The sequence below is a fragment of the Wasmannia auropunctata genome, unplaced genomic scaffold (genome assembly GCF_000956235.1).
Source record: "Wasmannia auropunctata unplaced genomic scaffold, wasmannia.A_1.0 LD336092.1, whole genome shotgun sequence".
NCBI classification, from domain to species: Eukaryota; Metazoa; Arthropoda; class Insecta; order Hymenoptera; family Formicidae; genus Wasmannia; species Wasmannia auropunctata.
Window position 1 is genome coordinate 1,242,924 of NW_012026798.1, and position 22,669 is coordinate 1,265,592.

The 22,669-nt window shown below is 38.8% G+C and overlaps 4 protein-coding genes across 6 annotated transcripts; 1 reads left to right on the plus strand and 3 right to left on the minus strand.

Moving 5' to 3' along the window:
• Nucleotides 1-251: 251 nt before the first annotated feature.
• LOC105462874 (EF-hand domain-containing protein 1-like) lies at nucleotides 252-4,110 on the minus strand. Its single transcript, XM_011709751.1, has 5 exons — nucleotides 3,933-4,110; nucleotides 3,629-3,765; nucleotides 2,930-3,252; nucleotides 1,607-2,055; nucleotides 252-1,158 (listed from the first exon to the last, which is right to left on the minus strand). Exons 1-5 carry the CDS (start codon nucleotides 3,978-3,980, stop codon nucleotides 352-354), a joined length of 1,764 nt encoding a protein of 587 aa, XP_011708053.1. The 5' UTR covers nucleotides 3,981-4,110; the 3' UTR covers nucleotides 252-351.
• A 436-nt stretch (nucleotides 4,111-4,546) lies between these two features.
• LOC105462875 (sodium-dependent phosphate transporter 2) lies at nucleotides 4,547-10,331 on the minus strand. Of its 3 annotated transcripts, none has more exons than XM_011709753.1 (6): nucleotides 9,652-10,331; nucleotides 7,091-7,962; nucleotides 6,446-6,652; nucleotides 6,149-6,359; nucleotides 5,324-5,979; nucleotides 4,547-4,889 (listed from the first exon to the last, which is right to left on the minus strand). In XM_011709753.1, the coding sequence occupies exons 2-6, from the start codon at nucleotides 7,292-7,294 to the stop codon at nucleotides 4,659-4,661; spliced, it is 1,509 nt and encodes a 502-aa protein (XP_011708055.1). In that variant the 5' UTR covers nucleotides 7,295-7,962; nucleotides 9,652-10,331; the 3' UTR covers nucleotides 4,547-4,658. The 3 variants fall into 3 exon arrangements, with proteins under 3 accessions (XP_011708055.1, XP_011708054.1, XP_011708057.1); XM_011709752.1 differs by lacking the exon at nucleotides 9,652-10,331 and adding an exon at nucleotides 9,300-9,615; XM_011709755.1 differs by lacking the exon at nucleotides 9,652-10,331 and having other exon boundaries at nucleotides 7,087-7,117.
• Nucleotides 10,332-11,621: 1,290 nt separating this feature from the next.
• Nucleotides 11,622-12,953, minus strand: LOC105462876 (cytochrome b-c1 complex subunit 7-like). Its single transcript, XM_011709756.1, has 4 exons — nucleotides 12,803-12,953; nucleotides 12,624-12,674; nucleotides 11,929-12,101; nucleotides 11,622-11,844 (listed from the first exon to the last, which is right to left on the minus strand). The coding sequence occupies exons 1-4, from the start codon at nucleotides 12,825-12,827 to the stop codon at nucleotides 11,767-11,769; spliced, it is 327 nt and encodes a 108-aa protein (XP_011708058.1). The 5' UTR covers nucleotides 12,828-12,953; the 3' UTR covers nucleotides 11,622-11,766.
• A 766-nt stretch (nucleotides 12,954-13,719) lies between these two features.
• Nucleotides 13,720-21,193, plus strand: LOC105462877 (polyadenylate-binding protein 4-like). The gene is made up of 4 exons (XM_011709757.1): nucleotides 13,720-14,570; nucleotides 17,687-17,997; nucleotides 18,410-19,361; nucleotides 20,330-21,193. Exons 1-4 carry the CDS (start codon nucleotides 14,378-14,380, stop codon nucleotides 20,785-20,787), a joined length of 1,914 nt encoding a protein of 637 aa, XP_011708059.1. The 5' UTR covers nucleotides 13,720-14,377; the 3' UTR covers nucleotides 20,788-21,193.
• Nucleotides 21,194-22,669: the final 1,476 nt, after the last annotated feature.

The window sequence follows — 22,669 nt, forward strand, 5'->3', positions numbered from 1 at the left end:
TTTAAAATAAATTTTTAAATTTGATAATTTATATTCTAATTTTAAGTAAATTTTTTGTTCCATGTGACAACGAAAAATGAATTTTAATTTCGTATGGCATGATTCAGAAACTATTGATGAATTCGACGTTCTGCTTTCGATTGAAGAGAAATCAATTTTAAATTTGTTTCGCAGAAACAATCTTTTGATCAATATTATTCAGGATTACTCTGTATATAAGACAGTGCTATTTTTATAAAGGACGAGAAGAATTGCTTGTAAAATTTATTAGCAAGCCTCATAGGTTTGAATTGATTGACGGATCGGTATATTGAAAACACCGATAAATCCATTTATGCGTTAATTAATTAATTAAGCCGTTGTCAATTCTTTATGACCAATCATATCGAACTTTTCGTCCGTGCATTTGCTCGCGCTAACATAATCCTCGACGTTTTCCGCGATTACGTTACGTTCCGCAAAGAGCTTCTGCTCATCCTCCATCTTTTGTATCTTTCTCGCCTCAACGTCCACGTCGTCCTGTAGCATACCCTGTTGTAGAAAATAATTGCGCAGGTTCTCCCGGACTTCCGGACAGAATTTGTCGTGGTTCGCCTCGACGTAGCGATACACGAATAAATCGGCGCCGGTAATGACGAAGCGATGATTGAACACGTTGACGCGCGCGCCAATGAAAAAGTCCCGCGGCGTGTAGTACTCCGGATCGTCCTTACCCGTGCACGGCTTCGGAATCAGCCTGAAGGACAGGAAGCAACCCTCGCGTCGGCCAGAGTTGCGCTTCTCGATCTCGTTGATTTGAACGGTACCGTCGCTCAGGCTGTACACCATCACGAAGTCGCGACCCTCGTCCTCCGGGTGTGTCGCGTCCATTCGCGCGGAGTAACGCAGCTTCTTCGGGAAGTTCACCAGCTGGCGAGTAACGTTCTTCTTGGGTGGCTTCGGCACGAACGACAAACAACTGGCGTACGTGTCCTCGGGGCTGCCGAATTTTATGTGCGGCGGTACCTCGTACCTCGGTGCCGGCCTTTCCACTCTCGCGGGAATCGGAATCGCGTCCGGTTGCGGTGTACCCAGCATGGCGGAGTAATATTTACGCGTGAAAGCATCGCAGTCATGTAGCAGGAAGCGTCGTCCGAATAGGAGGATCGTTTCGCCTATCTTAAGACAAAATAATAACATGATTCTGAATTCGATTTTATTTACTCTGGAGAAACATATTAACGTATGTTTTACTGAATTTGTTTTAACTGCGCCTTAAAAATCGAAAATGTTAAAATTTTTTAATGTTGAATGTTTTTAATGAATTTACAAATTTGTGAATTCAGTATTATCTTGAAATGTAAAAGAGAAATTCTTTTTTTTTTCATTTTATTTTACTTAAAGACCCTTTTTAAAGATCTTAAACCTGCATGGTTCTCTTTAATCCAGCAATTTTTAGATTTTTACATTCTGTAATCAAATAGTATCTAAGAAAGAGTTTTTAAAAAAGAAATTTAATGATTAACTGTTAACTTAGTTCCTACATTTACTTCATATTAATTAAACTACAATATTGTATCCGCAACGAAGTAGCATGAGGCTAAAAATAAGCCGAAAATGGCCTTACTCTAAAATCTCGCGGTGTGCAGTACTCCATGACCTCGGGATCTCCGTATTCCATACAGATACTCGGGTGCCAGGACGGCAAATTCTGCCAGTTCTTGGGCACGCGCATCCGCTTCAGCAGCATCGCCACGGGATCCTTGCCGTCGTTCGGCTCGTGAATCTCCCGGATCGCCACGGTGTCGTCCGTCAGGAAATACAACACCTTGTAGCGATCGTCGTTCCACGTGGCATCGAAAGACAGCACCATACCGTCGTACTCCAGGAAGCGTCGCCTTTTATCGTCGCCTACCCGCGTGATCTTCGTTGGTGTTCCGCACTTGGCGTCGCGTTGCTCCATATAAGGATCCGCGGGAAGGCTCTCCTTTTCACCGACGTCGACGCCTTGACTCGTCAGGAATTCCCTGGTGAACGGATCACAGTCGACGATGTGATAAACCACGCCGTAGATGCCTGGAAGAAATATCGGGCATTTAATTTGAGGACCGTTTGTATACCCGAGATTTTTGTCTGTGCAAAAATCCTAATTATTGAAATATAAATGTATACGCATATGTATATGTGAACCTGTACTTATATTTTACAGTTAAAATTCTAACGTTTGATATTTTAATAGTATTATTTTAATTTTGCGTGCGTACACAAAAATTAAAATATTACTATTAAAGTTAAAATCTTAATTATTAAAATATAAGTACACATATATATATATGCGTGCATTTATATTTCAATAGTTAGGATTTTTGCACACAATAAGTGCTTCAGAATTTCTTTGAACTGGTGTGTGAGCAAAGAAAAGAATCTATTGTTAAAGATTACAGAAAATAACTCTCACATACGCATATGTATACGTGAATTTGTATTTAAATTTTATAAGTTAAAATTATAATGTTTGGTATTTTAATAGTAATATTTTAATTTTGCGTGCGTACACAAAAATTAAAATATTACTATTAAAATTAGAATCTTAACTATTAAAATATAAGTACACATATACATATGCAGAGTACATTTATAATATATTTCAATAGATAGGATTTTTGCACACAAAGTTTTGCTTCAGAATTTCTTTGAACTATAGTGTGTGATCAATGAAAAGAATCTACTGTTAAAAGATACATAAAAATAACTCTCACATGCGTATATATATAATTCTTCGAAAAATTTTTTTGATCTACTATATACACTTTCGTTTCCGCGCATCTTTTATTTGGTTCAAAAAAATCCTGGGGCATTTTATATAGTTAAAGAAATATTTTATTAAGAAATTCTAGACAGAAGGAGAAAGAGTGACGAGGAATATGACTATTAATCGTCAATAACGTACAAACATCGATCCCGACATTGAAATCCTTCCAGATGAACAGATCTCCCTTGGCATTCTTCGGGATCCTGTTGCGTCTCACCAGCTTGCCCTGCTGGAAACCAGCGTTCTTCACCACGGGCTCTATCACGCAGAACGTGTCGTCTTCCAAATAATACATGATGTCTACATGGCGAACGCGATAATGCTCGTCCGGGGAGTTGAAGACTCCTTGGCGGAAAAAGGCCTTAAAGCGGAGGCACTTCTGCGCGAACAGCGAGTAATGCGGTACAAATTGCCGATACACGTAGCAAGGCACCCGACCATAAATCGATGATATATCATATCTATTAATAAAAGTTAAATGAAGCCAGATAATTACTTTAAATAATAACATTAATACATGCACAGTATAATTTAATGCACACACGCGCTTCACGCTATTCTCCATAAAATGATAATAATTTAATATAATAGGGTGCTAATATGAACTATTTTAATTATTTTAATAAATTGGAAAATCGCGCTGATTGCGATACGATATAATTTTATGCACGACGAATCAAATTGAAAATCTTAAAACAATTGTTCTGATTACTTTTAATAATTCCAATAATTATTGTATTGTAATTAAGTCTATATACATATTATTATTTTATAGAATAATATAAATTAATATCAATGCGACGTGACTTTCGAATAGGGAGCTCCGCAATTACTCACTCTACAGGATCTAGACCTTCGGCGTATCGAACGGATGCTGCGTCCGTTAATCTTCTTCCGATGCCGTAATTGGTATCGCGTACCACAGGAAAGCCATTTAAAGTGTCGAGCTTGTGCGGCAATTTGTAATCCTTGACCTTACGAAACGATGAGAAGTTCAATACGTCCTCATTAGCTACCAAAGCACCAATTTGGAAAACTATACCCCTCGATATACGAAATCAATGGCCCATACAATTCTTCCAATTACAATTTTCTTTAACGTGAAAATTGAAAGTCTCATTACAATTATTCGGATACTTACGGTAATGTCTCGAAAAGTGTATCCCGGTAAAAGGGGTAAACTCGCCATACCGATGATAATGAAATATCCTATCGAAACCAATGGGACGCCGACATGCTGTCGCGTCGATCGACTTATTGCAACTCGTTCGCTGATTTTAAGATTCTGTTTAAACGCATCTCTATAACAACGCGACTACCTATCGATTTAACCAATTAACCCTCCTTCTCTCCTGGTAAAAAAATTCCTCGAGCCTATTTTTTTTATTTTTAAGAATTTTTCTCATATTTTGAATTTATCAGAAATTTTTGAAAAAATCCATACATTTCTTTAGATTTTATAAGCTTTCTTTAGAAATTATAGAATGAGAAAAATCTTAAAATATTTCAGAATTCACATATGTAAAGAATTCTAAAAGACTTCGAGAAATATTCCAATATAATTTATATTTTTAAAAAGTGAAAAATTTTCTAGTTATAGAAATTCTAAAATTTATATAAAAATATTAAAAAATTATAAAAAACGAACCCAAAGAAAAATTTTCATCAAGGCAGCCGGTCTCCTCGCAGGAAAGGATCATGGAACGTGGCTCATGATGCTTAAACTTAAACAAATTTAAAAAGAAATACGCAACGAAGCGGACGAAAGTTTGACCATTTATTTGTTTTTTATTTGCAACTTATTGACAACAGCATCTGGATGGTTTTTTGCGTCTAAAGCGCCTGAGTCGTTCACAACTGCAAAGGATCACAAACTAATTATCTCGCGGAAAATAGCCATGCAACCGGCGGATAGACCGGCGGCCACCGGTACGGTGATCAGCCATGCGAACGTGATATTACGAAATAGCTTCCAGGACACCCCCTTGCCGCCGCGCGAGGCCCATCCCACGCACACCACCGATCCCACTTTACAGTGCGTCGTTGATATAGGTAGACCAACTTTACTCGCCAACAGGACCGTCATCGCGGAGCCCACCTGTAATCAAGAGTTTCATGTCGCTTTAACATTACAATGCGATAAGCGAGACACAGTCAAATCAACAAAGAGAAAGGCTCGATTGGCTGTGAAGCCAGACAGGAAATTGACCTTGTCAATTGTGAATACATGCAGCGAAGAGATAAGAGGAGAATGGAAATATTATTAGTCCCTTCGGGTTTACAATGTTTATTACGTTGAATATCAATTTTTAATAGTGCACGTAATTTATAATACTTTGAAAGAAGAAAAAGATTATAAAATTGCATAAAGTATTGGGCGTTAATTCTTATAATCATTGTCATGAAAATCGGATCATAAATTTATCCTCGTATTCAAATATACGATATATAATACTTTTTCTATACGATAAACATCGGGGATCCAAAAGGATTAATTTCAATTTATCAAAGCTCCAAGCGTCGCGCGTTTACCTCTATGGTGAACCCGGTCGTGGGAGTGATGCGCGCCAAATCTTGGCCCAGAGTCTGTATTACCCTGCGTCCCCACACCCACAATCCCACAGAGATACCTAGGCCACCGTACAGCAGTATGAATATGGGTGTTTCTGCCTCCTGCCGGGCCGAGCCCTCCGAGTATATCGCCCAGAGCGCGATCAGCGGCCCGATTGCGTTGCTGACGTCATTGCCGCCGTGTGCGAAGCTGCCAAACAACGCGGTGAGCACTTGTAGAAAAGAGAACAGCTTCGATACCGCCGGCTGCTCGTCGTCGTCAGCTATCCCGTCCATCTGCGCGTTCTCCGCTTCCGCCTGGGCGGTCATCAGCAACGGGCTCTCGCTGGTGTTACCGCGCAACTTCGGCGCCAGGTCGACCTTCGCGTTGCCGTTGCTGCTGCCGCAGGGAGTCTCCGAGATCACCGACAGCACCGTTGTCTCGTTGTTCTCTTGACATGAGTCAAAGTGCATCGCCGTCGTTCCCGCTGCCTTCTCGTCGTTGCCGTTCGATTCTAACAGTATCTTCGCTCGCTGCCGTGGCACCACGTACACGTACGCGATCGTCGCGGCCAATATGCCCATCAGTAGCGTGGTTATCAAGCTAATCCACCACGGCATCTTGTCCATCATTAAAACTAACAAATTAAAAAAAAACACACATCTTGAGTAAGACAGAAAAATTCAAGATAAAGTATTGCATAAAGATATTTATTTCGCCACGATATATTTCCCCTTCGCTCTCTTGTAAATACATGATTTACGCATCTTACGGGGTGAGATGATAAACTTTTCCAAAGTACTTACGTTTAGGTCCATCAAGCACAACTGACAAAATATTTGTAGCAACGGTCAGACCGTATACCATGGGGAGAATACGAAGACCTCGTTTAAACGGGTCGCTAGATCGGAGCACGAATTTTCTCAGAAGCCAAAAGATACTGGCGGACACGATCCCGCTAAGTACGGGGCTGGCGAACCAGGACGCCACTATGTGAGCAAGAGCCTTCCATCTCACCTACGACATCAATACGTTTCAATGTTATTTTATATATATTCATAAGCTACGCTTGTGTAATCGCAACGCGTTGTGGTGCTACTAACCCCGGCGGTACTCCGGCACACGAGGGAAAATCCAACTGTAGCACCAACAATGGAATGCGTACCAGAAATTGGAAGTCGTAATGCGGTAGCCAGTAGTAGCCAGATACCAGACCCGGCTAAACTAGATAATGCTCCTAGCATCAACTCCTTCTCGTGGCCCTCATACAACGAGACGTCCAGTATACCCTTTCGCATTGTATCGGAGACCTGCGACGGGGAGACAAATCGCCAAGTGAGAATAATTTTATAAAATCAAACTTCCATCGGGTCTATAGATTTTTGTGTGCAAATTTTGCCTGCGAAAGTAAACGAGATCGAAATCAATTTTGAGAAATACATATTACATATATTGCTCCTTTTTCTTCTAGAGAAAAAATTTTTATACTTAATATTTTTAACAATTTTTTATATTTTTAAATTTGTGAATGATCCTAAAAAATATCTTAAACTTCTTTAGATTTTATTAAAAAAATTATAGATTGAGAAATAACAATATTTCAGAATTCACATATATAAAAAATTCTAAAAAAGCTGTAGAGTTTCTCAGTATTCTTAAAGTGTTCAAATTCGTATTAAAAAATTTAAAAAATTTTTTTTAGTTAAATTACATAAGAATTCTGAACAAAAAATTGTCTCGATACCTGCCTTGTATCCTATCAGAGCGGCACCGGCGATCTCGAAGACGGTCGCCAGGAAGCAGGCTTGGAATATTGTAAGCACCCCGGCGCCGACGCTCGTCCCGAAGCTATTGGCGACATCATTGGCGCCGATACCGAACGCCAGGACGAACGCCACTATAAAGCCGGCCACTACTATCCAGATTAAGCTCTCATCGTACGGTATACTCATCGTGCTCGCTTTTCTAACTTAAATCTATTCTGCTTGAGCTTTCGATGCGTGTGTTTTTGTTGCGTGTATGCCTCTATATGCGATTACCCTTCTACTTCACACGTGCGCATTCGTCAGAAAATTGATAGGCATAAATTATCACTTTCTCGTTTTCTTTCCCCAAATGCTTCCATAACAAATAATGTCAATCGATTAAGAAACCTCGTAGCAAGGAAGAGTCTTTTCTGATACAGAACTTCATATCAATACTGTGTGTAAACGCTTATCCATCAGAATATATCCTTTCTATATACACTTGGATAAATGTATATGTTATATATATATATAATTCTTTTATAATATAATATTGTATCTATTATCTTTTCATTGTAGCCCTATAATACGATCAATTCTTCAGTTTTGTACATGTAGCAGAGGTAGTGTTTTGGCGCAGCACCTGATTTATCTAACATTGTGATTTCATCACACGTGTGTGATCAATGCACAACTCTGTCGAGCTAGTATACTCGAAGAAGCGAGAAAGGTTACTGGTTGACTGTTCTCGCAATGATCGTCGTGCTCTTCCTCGGATCGAGATTGTGACGTGCGATCGTCGTGTCTTCTGGATAGATCTCCTCTATCAGCGTTTTCCTCCTGTGGAAATACGCCGATCGCTGTATTCCCCGCATCTGCAAATCACATAAAACGATCTCACCTACTGTCTCAGGCATAACGTAGCATAAACGACATGTAATTTCTATTAGCGTTGCAATCCTCACGGATTTCTTGCACCTATCCAAAATATTATGCTTCAAATCTAGAATATGATAGTCATAAAATTTTACACTTTTTATAATAAAAAAAAGAAATTTGTCCTTTTCATTTTTTTATCGCCATTTCTTTTATCTTTCCAAAAGAGAACAAAAAAATGCAAAATTTCCCAGTGATTAAATTTCAAACAAGAATGTGTTGGCTCCGTGTGAAATATTTAAAAAATTCCGATATTCCGTATTTTTCTGGTGGACTAGAATGGCTAAATAAATCATTAAGATTATAAAAAAAACCTACATGTACAAAATAAAAATATAAATTATTAAAAATTTAAGAGTTATTATCTTGCATCCTGGAACAAAAACTGAAAAAAATCTTAGAAAATTACAAAAAGCAGGTTCGTTATATAATTAATTTGGCCGATTCAATATTTGATAATAAGAACCTCTGAGTTTCTAGAAGAATAGGCTTTTATGAGCGACACTTTTTTCCTCTCAAATCGGACGCGACTGGCGGTGCCGGCTGAATGCAGTATTGCATGCACCCCCGAATAATTCGATCGTTATACTCCTACTAATTTCTCCCACCCCGCCGCCGCGAGAGTGTGACGAAACTATTCTTGCGTTATGTTACCCGGTACTTCTCTTTCCGATATTCAGAATTTCCGAAATCTCATCCCCCCCTGAGAAATTGCGAGACCGACGGGACGGACGAAAATGATCGAAGCCGTCTAATTGGCTAACCCCCGTGCAACTTTCAACGTGACCCCTGAGTCATCCACCGTGATTCGATCTTCGAACTATGCTGCAGCGACGCGGAAACCAATAGCGTATCCGCTACGGATCTCGAAAAACCCACAAAATTTCTTTTCAAGATATCTCTATCCTCCTTTAATCTCGAAATGCTAGCCTCGTCTCCCATGATTCATCATATAAGAATTTCAACCCCTTCCGTATTGCCTTCATTAACAGCCCGACAATTCACAGACACAGATGTCCGAAAGTCGATTTTCGAGCACGTGCACGTGGAAAAAAATGGTCGCTAATTCTCGAACCTTCGATTTTAACGGACGTCCCGCTCGAAAACCGTCGGCCCGATTGCCGGGTGCAGCGCGACAATAATTTCTCGAGCGAACCCTAGCTCCGCCGGTTCGAAGCGTCCCTCCGAGGAAAAGGACGAGCGACGTGGGGCTCGCGGTCGTGCTCGGCGAAAAAAAAAAAGATTCGTGCCGACTTAATGGCGAGGGATGATTTACCACGCTCTGAAGCATTTTTCGTGCTGACCAGCGCGGGTCGTGTCCTTCGGCACGTTGCTAGCGAAACGTTGCTGGTCACGCGGGCTCATCCGGCACAGGAACGAACTCGCTCGCGTTCGAGAGAGGAACACTCGAAACGTTCACGAGAAATCCGCCAGCGAGAATCACCGGGCGGGATCACCAGCCGTATACTTGCTCTCGCTGTCCGCGAGACGACAATGCAATCACGACGGCGTTCTTGAAACTTTAGCGGCCCGCACGCGCTCCTCACGGCGATGCCGTTCGACTCGCGTCCGCGTGGGGGTGAAATATTGATCCGACATTTTGCCCGCGAAACGCGTGCCATACGTACATGATGGGGATGATGCAACTCGATGGACAATCAATGGACGATCCTCGATGGCATCTTCTTCTTCTTTTACTGTAGACGTCCCGATTTTTAATACCGAGGATCGATACAGCCGATAAAATCAATGAATATAAAACGAATAAAACGTTTCAAATTCAAATGATTCGTAACTAGTAGAGCTACAAAAAGCTGCTAGAATCGTCAGAAACTTTCAAAAACGTCCGCACTCTTCTGTGTCCGATTCAACTCTGTGATGCCACCTGAGGGATGATGTTACTTAAATGGCGATCAATGTCATCGATGGGCGATCTCCGATGATACGTCCGATCCGGTTGCGTCACCCATTTGCACACCTTCATTTACCCCTCTTATTTTAACGGACATCCAGTATACATAACAAACTCCATGGAATACTGAGGAAAAAAATCGAGCGGAGGGTTAGTGAACTTGTTTTGTATAGAGATATCGATTTCGAAAGTGCAGAAAACTTGAGAGGATCTTAATTCAAAATTTGATGCAAAAAACAGTAAAAAATAAAAATACAATAGATTATAGAACATAGGGCCACGGCCAATTTTCCTCGAAAAATTCGCAAAAAATTCGGAAGAACATATTTCTTAAAACGCACCCTCGCATTGCGACTTTCAAATATTATGTATCTTAAGCGTCGTCTACAATGAGACTTAAAACTTTTAAGAAAATTGACCAGTTATGTGGTGGATTATTCATCTCACGTGAGAAGAATCGATTATGATTGGACAATTTTTTTAAATCTTAAGTCTTGATAATAAAATTTCTTATACGACTCTAAAAATTTCAGTATTTTTCGTGCTTAAAATTAATGGATAAAATTGCGTTTACTTAATTTCTCAAGTTTTTCTCTTTTGAAAAATCCATTTTTAGAAATTAAAAAAACCGATATTATTTTATAATATAAATATCAGATGCTCGATTTATAAAATTCGCATATCTTATCATATACTCGTTTCATATTTCATTTGCATTCACTCTACGTTGATCAGCTAAGTTTTCTCTTATTCAACTTGTAATAACTTGATAAAGCATGTTAACATCATTATAATTATTATTGTTTAATTATCGTTTAATTATCATGCGTACCATTTAAATACTTGATAATATGCACTTACATAAGAAATACCAACGAGCTGCAGATGAACGCGAAAATGTTGCCTCTAACTTTTTTTTATCACCACATTTCACATGTTCAACCAATGTGCAAATAACAAGCTTTTTCATTAAAATATGACTTTTCATAAAAATGATGGTTGCAATGTTGATTAACGTCTTTCTAAAGCGTCGTCTACAATGAGACTCAAGAAAATGAATCAATCACTCGATTATTCATCTCATGTGAGAAGAATAATCGAGTGTGATTGGACAATTTTCTTAAATTTTAAGTCTCATTGTAGACGACGATTAAAGAGCCCTACAATTTCTTTACAATTATTTATGTTGTATAGTCGTTAACTAAAAAGTTGCAACACTTTTTTCTTATCATTTTTGGAACACACTCTGTTCACCGAGCGATTGGTTCGTACCAATGGATCTAATCAATCGCTCCACGAGCAAAACTGCATTCCAAAACTCATCAAATCAAAAAGTAATCTTTTAATTGATGACTACATGTCTTCTGTCCACAATTATTTTCGCGTCTGTCTGCAATTCATTTCATACCTTCTTCAATAAGTTACAATTTATTTAGGAGTATGTGCATTGCAATAATTAAACAATAATATTATGACTAGTCTATACATTAATATACTGCAACATTGTATCAATACTTGTCTACTCCTAAAATAGTTATTATTAATTTGAGTCAGCTTATTATTATTTATTTGACTCAAAGTTTATATTATTCATTATCGTTTAGGAAATTAGACGGATGTTGTGACGGAATCAAGAATATAGGACATTGCTGCATATTTATACTATGCATACCTACACTGTTCCGATCAAGTGAATGTAATTATTTATTATTTATTTAATATCTATTAGTATTATGTATGTACAGACCAGCTCTTCTTCGCAAAAAGTTCGCATTAAAGAACGGATAATCTTTTGTGTTATATTACTATAACCATTGTTCTAAGCTACTCTTCACGACGCTTCCCATTTCTCCTTCTCCTCCTTCTCCTTCATGACTTCCTCGAGGTACGGCGTAAGGTATTTCACATCCTGTAAAAACGTTAATTTTCTTTTAGTTGAGGAAACTCTGGACAAAGCTGTGATACCGAGACCAATCAATAGCTGGTTACTGACCTCTTCGTACTTAGTCCACTGTTCCTTGGGCAAGATCCTCTTGCAGCAGTCCAATTGCATGGCTCTGATTATACGGAAGTTGCGTTGATCCTTGATTTCCTGAGGCAGGCGCCTCAGCGCTTCCCCAATGTTCTCATCTGTCATATCATTTAGTAAATCATCCCTCCATAAACCTGAAACAGCAAGATTAAATATTCTTAGAATAAAATTACGGTTAATTCGGGAGTATAGAGTATCAAAGTGATTTCTGCACAATCGGTACAACTTTTGAACAACATATCATACTCTAGTGTCAACTTTTTCATAAAACTACATGTATACATTCGTGTGCGTTTAACTACATCACGTTGGAATGTTGTTAATCAAATGTCTGTTATCAAATTTAGCCCAATACAGTTGACACATGAATAAGCAGTTGCACGACGTAACTATAGATACTTCGAATACTTGTGTTAAATATTTGTCTCTGACAGTCCAATAAAACGATTTGTTAAAAACAGCCATTAACAAATATGTCAATTTTAGGAGGGGGGAGGGGGAGTTTTCTCCGGCTAAAGGATTTGTTTGCCTTCTACCATTCCTATGGGCATTTCTGACACGGGAACAACAACAAAGTTAGGTTAGGTCACAAATTTTCCTCGATTTCCGCGCGATTAATTAACAAATTGCCAATGTAAAGCGTCACTTTTCCTTACCGTATTGATTAAATCCGCTGAGATTGTAGCACCACTTCCTGAAGCCGATGGCTGAAAACGAGTAAATGTGTTATGTAAGAATCTGTACCATCACTCTTGGCGCGATCGATCGCGCCACGTAAAGAAACAGAAGTGCATCGCGGATTCATTAGCCGTAAAATGTGATATTAGCTATTTACAGATCAATTGATTCACTCTAGGCATTTCTCGGGATGTGACGTGGCCCTTTCTATGGGGATCGCAAGGAAATTCGACAGACTTCACGCGATGAGCAGATACGTCTAAAATTAAATGGCGACGCAGGCACACCACGATTCGCGAAAATACGGCCCTGGCCGCCTCGCGAGAAAACAAGAAACTTTAGAATGATCTTAATTAACTTAATCGACAATTAATTTATCGATTCATTCATTTCTACTAATTAATTAAATTAATTCTTAATTTTTATTGTACGAACTTGGTCGACAATAAATTAATTTAAACAATTTTCTTATGAAATTGTTCAAATTAATATATAATTGTATTTTGTATAAAAATTACGTTTGAAGTGTAAAATTAAAAAAATTTGACATTTATCCAGATAATTTTACGTGGTGGATTAGTTTTACATTACAAAATTCCGACATGTAAATAAATTGAATGAAGTTTTGTATGGAATTGCTTAATTCGACCAGCTGATTGTACGATACGAAGGATTTTCCTTTTCGCCGGATAAAATTGACAATATATTTTTAAGGAAAGACGTGAAAGAATAAGATCGAGGAATCGATGTCAAATTAGACGATTAGACGTCGATTTCGAAGATCACGCGAAATCGGAGCCAGACAGACGCTTCCGGAGCTTCAGGATATCATGGGACGAAGGTGGCGCTGACGAGGGTGACAGGCCGGAAGCGTTCCGTTCGACCACCACGTTGCGCTCGTCCGCAGCCACTCGCAGCGATCGGTGCTTGGACTATTTTCACCGGACGGACCAATCGCGAAGCTTCATACTAAAATTGGACAATTAGTGACGTAAGCGGTCCGCGCTCTCGGCCTCCCACTCCGATAGAAAGTGGGAACTACTTCGCGGAGGTGACAGTCGTCGCGCGGTCCGAATATATAAACGCGCGACGGAAACGCCGCACGTCGCTTTTTTGCCTCAGTAAGGGTAGAGTTGTGTTCGCGTTCTTGCGCGTTTGTTGTGTGCGTTTCCTTTTTCCCAAGAAATAGGCCACATAACCTATGTCCATTTCGTGAAACTAACTCTCCTAGAAAAAAAAAACCCAAAAAAAGCAAAAAAATTGTGAAAAAAACGCATTAAAAAAATCGCAAAACCACTGGCGAAAATCGTCGTGACCTCGATGACAAAGGGAAGGAAAGGGAAGTAAATACGTGACCAGTGAGAGAGGGAGAGAGAGAGATAGAGAGAGTGAGAGAGTGCGACGTTGTGTTCGCAAAGGGAGAGAACAGACGGAAGGAATTCATCTTGCTCACAAGGCACGCGAGAAAAAAAAGTATCCACGCACGCACGAGGTGGAAGAAGCGGGAGAGGTGAAGAGGAAAAACGTGTGCAAGGACGCGTGCGAGAGCGACGAGAGACAGCAGGCAGATCCGCGGCCAGGCCGTAATCCGCGCGTGAGTTAGAGAAGGAGAGAGAAGCAGCCGCGTGAGCGTAAAGAGGCGTCGCGCGACGCGAGGAAGGAACGTACGTCCCGTCCCGTCTCCACTCTCTTCTTCACCGAGCACGCTCCGCAATCGCAAACGGCCGCCGCCATGAATCCCGGAGCGCCCAACTACCCCATGGCCTCGCTCTACGTCGGCAATCTGCACACCGACATCACCGAGGCGATGCTGTTCGAGAAGTTCTCGACGGCCGGACCCGTGCTGTCGATACGCGTATGCCGCGACATGATCACCCGCCGCTCGCTCGGCTACGCATATGTCAACTTCCAGCAGCCGGCCGATGGTGAGCTATCCGTTGTCATTGTTATTATTATTTTTTTTTTTATTGTTGCGCAATTCTCGTGCTGACGACGACGACGATGGTAACGGTGATGGTGGTAGCCGTGGTGTTGGTGGTGGTGGCCAACGTGGTAACGCGGCGTCGGTCCGCGCGAATCCGCCACCTGCTGCATGCCCCACATGTGCCGCGCGTCACAGCGCGGATTTCCGCGCTGTTATCCGCGCTGTTGTCGGATCCGCGTCATTTTTGCTCCGGTCGTGCTCCGGAGCACGGCACGGCATCGGAAAACACGAGGAATTGCGCGCCGAAGATTAGAATTGGACTTTAATCGAATAGTCTTGATCCGTGTGTTTGCTTGCCTCGATTGATTGAATTCTAATCTCCGGCTTGCGACTCTCAATCTCCAATGCGTAATTCAATACGGGCTTAACGGTGATTAACGGTTAAACGAATTTGCCGTATGTGAAGGGGAAAAGATTTTTTTTTTTCTCGTTTTTTTTCCTCTTTGTTGCGTGTCCCATTAGTCTGAAAACACGCGGATTAAGAGCTAAAGAGACAAATCTGTCGAAAATATATTTAAAAAAATATCTGAAATTTGAGTTAATATATTTATCTTGTTCGAAATGCGAAAAGCTAAAAGAATACATTTCTTTACAAGGAACGAAAAAGTAAAGAAAAATTTAAAAACGATTCTTTGCTCTTGTCTTTTGTTAGGATTTCGAGTAAAAATCTAAAAGGTACACGGAAAAAATGATTGATTAACAATAGCATCAGAGCCAATAGCATTCTAACTGAAAATGAAAAAAATATTTCTTTCCTTAGAAAACATTTAAATAATGGCCCCTTGTTCCTAACTTTTTTTGTCACGTGTATTCGATTTCTCTCGTATAACAGAAAATGAAACAAATCCTGATCGGTTTTGCGTGCACGTCGTTCGCGGACTTCTTTTGCCCCGCGTTGAATTTTCCTTTCAGGAAAATTCAGAGAAATCCATATCTATGTTCATTGTGCAAAAAGACTCGGAACTTAAATCTATTAATCTTCCTAAACATTTCCTCAGTGAAGAACAGGTATTTCTGAGAAAAGAAAATAGAAAAAGCAGGATGGAACTTTAGCTTCTTCTACCTGACTTGGACTCTTTTACTCGAGATCAAAGTCCTTTTCCAGATTTCGCTCTATTGTCTGAGCTTTGTACTTTATGAATTTATTTCGTCAATACTTTAGACCTGCAGCTCTCTGTCGCTGTACTGGATTGCACAATTTTTTTATTTTCGTCAACCTTCAAATATATTGATTTTTTCATTTTACGCGATTTATATTTATAAAAAAAAGGACAAATCTTTTGATTTTGCGTGCGCAGAAACGTCATCCAAGTACTTTGCCCCCCCCCCCCCCTCTCTACTCCAAGTAAGTGTATCATTTTATCTTTGACTTTCGAAATCAGAAAGATAAAATGACACGCGGGCACTCGGGTGACGTTTCTGAACGCAGGGTAATCATTTGTGACTATCATAAACGATTTTCTTATAAATGCTTGTAAAAAAATAAATACCCTTTAATATAAAATTTTTAACAAACATAAATAGCTAAATAACAATATATAAAAATGCGCTATTCAACACGGTGTTCACGATCTTATTCAATATGTATTACACAATATGTTATCATTGTATATACTTACGATAATGAAAATTCCGTGGCGCACGCGATAAGACGTGCAAAATACGCTGGGTAGGCAACTGTGTTAACTGTATTTTGCATTTTCCACATTTTGCCACATTTTTCGCATTTTAAAACGAAATAAATATATTAACTCGAACTTCTTATATTTTTCTTTATTGTTAATTAAACAAGTATCTATTTTTTTTTATTAAAGGATAAAATTTTCATGAAGAATATTCATATATCTCGTGCTGCAAAACATTTAACATTAACTTCGATTTAACGGAAGAAAAAAGGAAAAAATGAAAATTTATAAATTCTAATTGAAAGAAACGAATTTATACTATCTATTATAACTTTATTAATAAATATATTCCAAGATACGCTAACAGAAAAATGCGATATTTATTTTTTTCATAATATACTTAAGGAAATAAATTCATAAAAAATCATGGTCGCTGTGCATTGCGCTCGAGATGATGAGCGAATCAATTCTTGTAGATATTAAAAAAGTTATCTGGAATAGAGACACTTTCCTCTTCTACTACACACACGTATATAGAGTTCTTAATTAAAAAAATTTTGTGTCTTAAGTATTAGTATTAAGTATCTCTTATAAACTCCCTAAGAGATTCGCGAAATACAATTGATCGACGAGCAGTCGTTGGTAAAATAAATAGAGATAGGTATGAAGCTTTAAACGCGCGACGCTTATAAACTCTAGGCAATTATAATGCCCGTATCAGACTAAGGATATTAAAAATGGATTGGAATTTAATTAATCAGAGGATTGAATTGGAATTTAATCAATTAGAAGAAAGAAAACCTCAAGCTTAATGAACTTTGTTTTTGATTGAATTTCAATCCAATCTCAATCTTTAGTCTGATACGGGAATAACAGCAATTGCAGCACATATCTACTTGAATGAATTTTTTTAAGGAAATCTATTATATACAGTAAAACGCGGGTTTTTGCATAAACTTACATATTATTTGAACAGCAAAAAAAATATGTTTTATTTATATAAAAATGTATTTTAATGCCTCCAAGTGGCGATTGAATGTTTTTCGAGCTGACGGAAATAATTACGAAAAAACGAATTAAGATATCGATTTGATTTTCCTCTAAATCCTAATATTTTAACGCATGGCGTGAACACATTCAATCGCCACTTGGAAGCATTAAAATACATTTTTATATAAATAAAAAATATTTTTTTTACTGTTCAAATAATATATAAGTTTATGCAAAAACCCGCGTTTTACTGTATATAATAGATTTCCTTAAACAAATTCATGAAACAAGGACTAATTTTACGACCGGCAAAAGTGAAATCTCTCTTAATGACAAAAAAAATTTTCTTTTGATGAGCATGACGATAAAATCGTCAATATGTTATTCAACTTGCGAGGAAAACACATTAGCATAAATACATTTGCGGATGTTTATGTTTCAGCCGAACGCGCCCTTGATACCATGAATTTCGACATAATAAAAGGGCGGCCTATTCGGATCATGTGGTCCCAGCGCGATCCCTCCCTACGCAAATCGGGCGTTGGAAATGTATTCATCAAGAACTTAGATAAAAACATAGACAATAAAGCGATGTACGATACCTTTTCCGCATTCGGTAATATATTGAGCTGCAAGGTTACGCAAGATGAGTCGGGCGCGTCAAAGGGCTACGGCTTTGTCCATTTTGAAACAGAGGAAGCGGCCAACAAATCTATCGAGAAAGTCAACGGGATGTTGCTAAATGGCAAGAAGGTAAAGTGGAAATGGCGTTCTTTATCAATCGATTAGGATATTAATTAATTTGTTTATCGAGCTCATGTCTGTTAGATATCAAGTCATTTATTTTATCGCATTACTCTTTATCAGTTCACAGTATAGCGTAAATTTCGCGCTTAAAAATTCCGCTAGAAGTGCCACTAGAGCACGTGGTATTTCCCGTTTCGTTTCTCGCGGTGCTAATTTAATTCTCTATGGGCGCTAGTTTGGCTTCGTTTCCGGTTTGAACATAGGATTGAGTAATATAAGTGCCAGCCATAACTGTAGTTTTCGATAGAGTACCCTAAAGCTCGATTTCTCGTTACAAGAAAAAAATACAAGGTGTATTGCATTACCATACACCCAACAATTTTTTTCCTTTATTTCTCAACATGAATTATATTTGCAGGTGTACGTTGGCAAATTTATTCCACGTAAGGAACGCCAGAAAGAATTGGGCGAGAAGGCCAAACTGTTCACAAATGTCTACGTGAAGAACTTCGGCGAGGATATGTCCGACGACAAGCTGAAGGATATGTTCGAGAAGTACGGGACCATTACAAGTCACAAGGTGATGATCAAGGACGACGGCAAGTCACGTGGATTCGGATTTGTCGCGTTCGAGGACCCGAACTCCGCCGAGCAGGCGGTGCTGGATTTGAACGGCAAGGAGATCGCCGAGGGCAAGTGCATGTACGTCGGGCGGGCCCAGAAGAAGGCCGAGCGCCAGCAGGAGCTTAAACGGAAATTCGAGCAGCTGAAGATCGAGCGCTTGAATCGGTATCAGGGCGTGAATTTGTACGTAAAGAATCTGGACGATACGATCGACGACGAGCGTCTGCGTAAGGAATTCACGCCGTTCGGCACCATCACGTCGGCAAAGGTGATGATGGAGGAAGGACGTAGCAAGGGATTCGGCTTCGTGTGCTTCTCGCAGCCGGAGGAGGCCACCAAGGCGGTTACCGAGATGAACGGGCGCATCGTAGGTTCTAAGCCTCTCTATGTCGCTTTGGCGCAGCGTAAGGAAGACCGTAAGGCGCACCTCGCGTCTCAGTACATGCAACGTATGGCGAACATGCGCATGCAGCAGATGGGCCAGATATTCCATCAGCCCGGGAACGCCGGCAGTTACTTCGTACCTACGCTACCGCAGCCGCAGCGATTCTACGGACCCGCGCAGATGGCGCAGATCCGCGCGACTCCACGCTGGCCGGCGCAGCCGAATCAAGTGCGACCGAACGCGCAGACCGGCAACTCCGGATTTGCGTCCATGCAAGCTGCACCATTCCGAGCGGCGCCGCGCGCCCCTGCCGCACAGGCTGCCGGCCTGCGTAATAACATGTCAGCGAGACCTATCACAGGTATTATTAAGAAAATTAAGAATAGACTTTACAAAATGTTTGATAATTTTTGCGCAAAGATTTTGATTTATTATTGCTTCTGTATATTGTTTCCTTAATCGTATTTATTCTTTAACTTGATAAAAATTGAGATATCACATACATATATATATTCTTTTTTTTTAATTATTTTAGATAATTAACAAGTTTTTTAGTTGAAATCTTTTAAGATATTTATAACTTTAATTTCATTTTTGATAGAGATCTGAGGTGCTTCTTCATGCTAATCTGTTACATGGTTCACTATGTATTATTAATAATAATATAGCATTAATTATATTTTTTAGTCTTTAAACAACGTTATTTAAATTGAAACACACACACACACACACACTCACATATGTGTATGTTTTAATTTATATAAGGTTGATTAAAGAACAAATATAATTAATATTATTATTATTATATGTATGTGTCTCAATTTATATAAGATTGATTAAAGAATAAAACAATTAATAATATATTATTTTTAACAATATATAGTGAAACATGTAGCAGATCAGTATAAGAAATATAAAGAAGCACCTCAGATCTCTTTCAAAAAAAATTCAAACATGAAAATAAAATTAAAGTCATAAATATCTTAGAAAAACTTCAATTAGAAAACTTGTTAATTTAAATCTGAAATGATTAAAAAAAAAATGCTTTTTTTATAAACGGCATTGTTATTCGTTGATGAACTTATTTTTCAATCTTATTACTAGATGAATAATTACTTATTTGTTGTAACAATACAATTGCTATAGCATTAATTATAGTATTGTACAATAATAATTATGCCTGCATTCAGTTATTAGCGAAAATGATGATTACAATTTCTGAAAATGCCTAAAGCATTAATTATAATATTGTACAGTAATAATTATGCCTGCCTTCAGTTATTAGCGAAAATGATGATTACAATTCCTGAAAATGCCTATATATTTCAGGTCTGCAAGCAGTTGGCGGCGCCAACATGCAGAGTCGTTCCATGGCCGGGCCAGCCGTTGGTGTCTCGCCCGGTCAGAGCCGTCCGCCGAATTACAAGTACACCTCAAACATGCGCAACCCACCATCGCAAGCGGCCATGGCTCTATCTGCACCGAGTGGTCCTTCTCTGCAGCAGGCGGTTCACATCCAGGGCCAGGAGCCGCTCACCGCGTCGATGTTAGCCGCGGCGCCGCCGCAGGAGCAGAAGCAAATGCTGGGAGAACGTTTGTTCCCTCTAATCCATGACATGAATCCACAACTGACCGGCAAGATCACCGGTATGTTGTTGGAGATCGATAACAGCGAGCTGCTTCACATGCTGGAGCACAAGGAATCTCTGAAGGCCAAGGTCGACGAAGCCGTGGCCGTGTTACAGGCCCATCAGGCCAAGCAGGCGGTCGCGCCGAAGAAGGAATAAAAGCGGCGTCACATCGTTAACCTTTATTTATAAAAAGTTGAAAATAAATTTCGATCGATTTTGATTCGATGTACACGCGGTATTGTCTCTTCATTTAAATTTTATTTTTCTGAATTTATCGTGTCAGTAATATTTACATAACGGATTTATTTTCCGAGATATAACCAGTTCCGAGACGTCGTTTGGGACGATAAGGAACGTATTCTCTTTTTACAAATTATAAAATTTTAAAAAAAGAATTCACTTCGTATTCGGCATATTGGAGTACGGAGGGTTGCGGACACCTTTTCTGGACGGTTAGATATGCTCTGCATTCGCTTATTGAAAGAAACATGAAGAAATGTGAAAAGATTTCCAAACTTAGAAATTTAAGATAATAAATTTTTCTTTCGGAATATATACACAAGACGATCGACATCCAGCGGATGTAACGATTAGACAAACGGAAACATTAATTTAGGAAACATTAATTATGTCCATTTATGTCCATTTTTATCAATATAGATTAATTAGTCCATTTTACTCCTTTTTCTGATTCTTAGAGCTAAAAAAAAGAGAAATAAATTGAACCGAGATAAAAATTAATCTACATTAGTAGAAATGGATATTATTGCGATAATTTTAAAAGTATTTTACAATTGTTGTTTGGTGTGTACGATTGTTACATCTGCTGAATGCATTATTATTTTTTCCTTCTATTTCCCTTGAAACGAAAATTGTTGATGTAAAAAACTATTGAATTAATTATATATACTAGTTTTAAAAACGTTTTAAAACTGTTAAACTGAGATTAAAGCTAATTTACATTGGTATAGAAATCTGGTTGAAATGGACATTGTGATCTTATATTAGTTCTACATAATTTTTCCTATCCTTTTAATTAATTTAAAGTTAAGATAAATGTGAATAATGGTTATCTCGTGTCACATTTTGTAAACTCGCATCTGACACGTGAAAAGAAGAGATTAGAGGCGTCGAAAAACTCAAAAATTTTGCCATAAACAATTGTATCGATCGAATTAATCGCTGATTACACTAATTCGAGTTTTTTCTGATCTCAATTACGCGCTATATATTATACTGAATAAGTTTCTCAATAATTAAACAATTCGCGCGGAAAATTTCTGTCGGCAAACGTAATACCAGACTTCGATGGCAGAAGAAAAATATAATAAATCTATGCGGCTCAATCGTTCAGATTCCAAAAAGTCCATGTGACTTGTGCATTATATGGATTACATTTACATGTTACCGTTAATCAGATTTAGCAAAATTTGTAGTGACTGTAGACGTAAAACAACTGTTTAAACGCTAGTTAAATCCGATTTTATAACATATCAGTTTTCATAAAATTAAATTTAATTAACGTTTACATTTTACGTTAACGGTAGTTGTAACTACCGTTGTTACTAAACCGGATTATCGTTGCCGTGTAAACGTGGTGATAACAGATTCGAACGCGTGCTGCGCAGGAGCAGCTTTGAACTTTGATCCACGACTGCATTTTATATACTCGCGCCAATGTGTGTATGTGTGTGTGGCGCGCTAATCGTTTTACGTTTCTCGTGTTTACGTAACCGGCATATTGCGCGATAATACGCAAATTGCATCGCATCGTGTAAGATCGATGCGTGTAAAACGAGAGCAGAACTGGCGATAACTAATTAAAAAAAAACGATTAATAAATCAATCAATGAAAAAATGTTTACAAACTTTCAATGATTCACATATGTATGTAACTTTCTCCTTTCACATTTTTGTTGCACTTTCTGCACTGGAAAGGATGTTACAGTGCTTGTAATCGCACTGCGCTAAAATATTCTGCTGTCAAAATATAAAATAGGTATATTAACCCATAATTCAATATTGGGAGGAGAAAGAG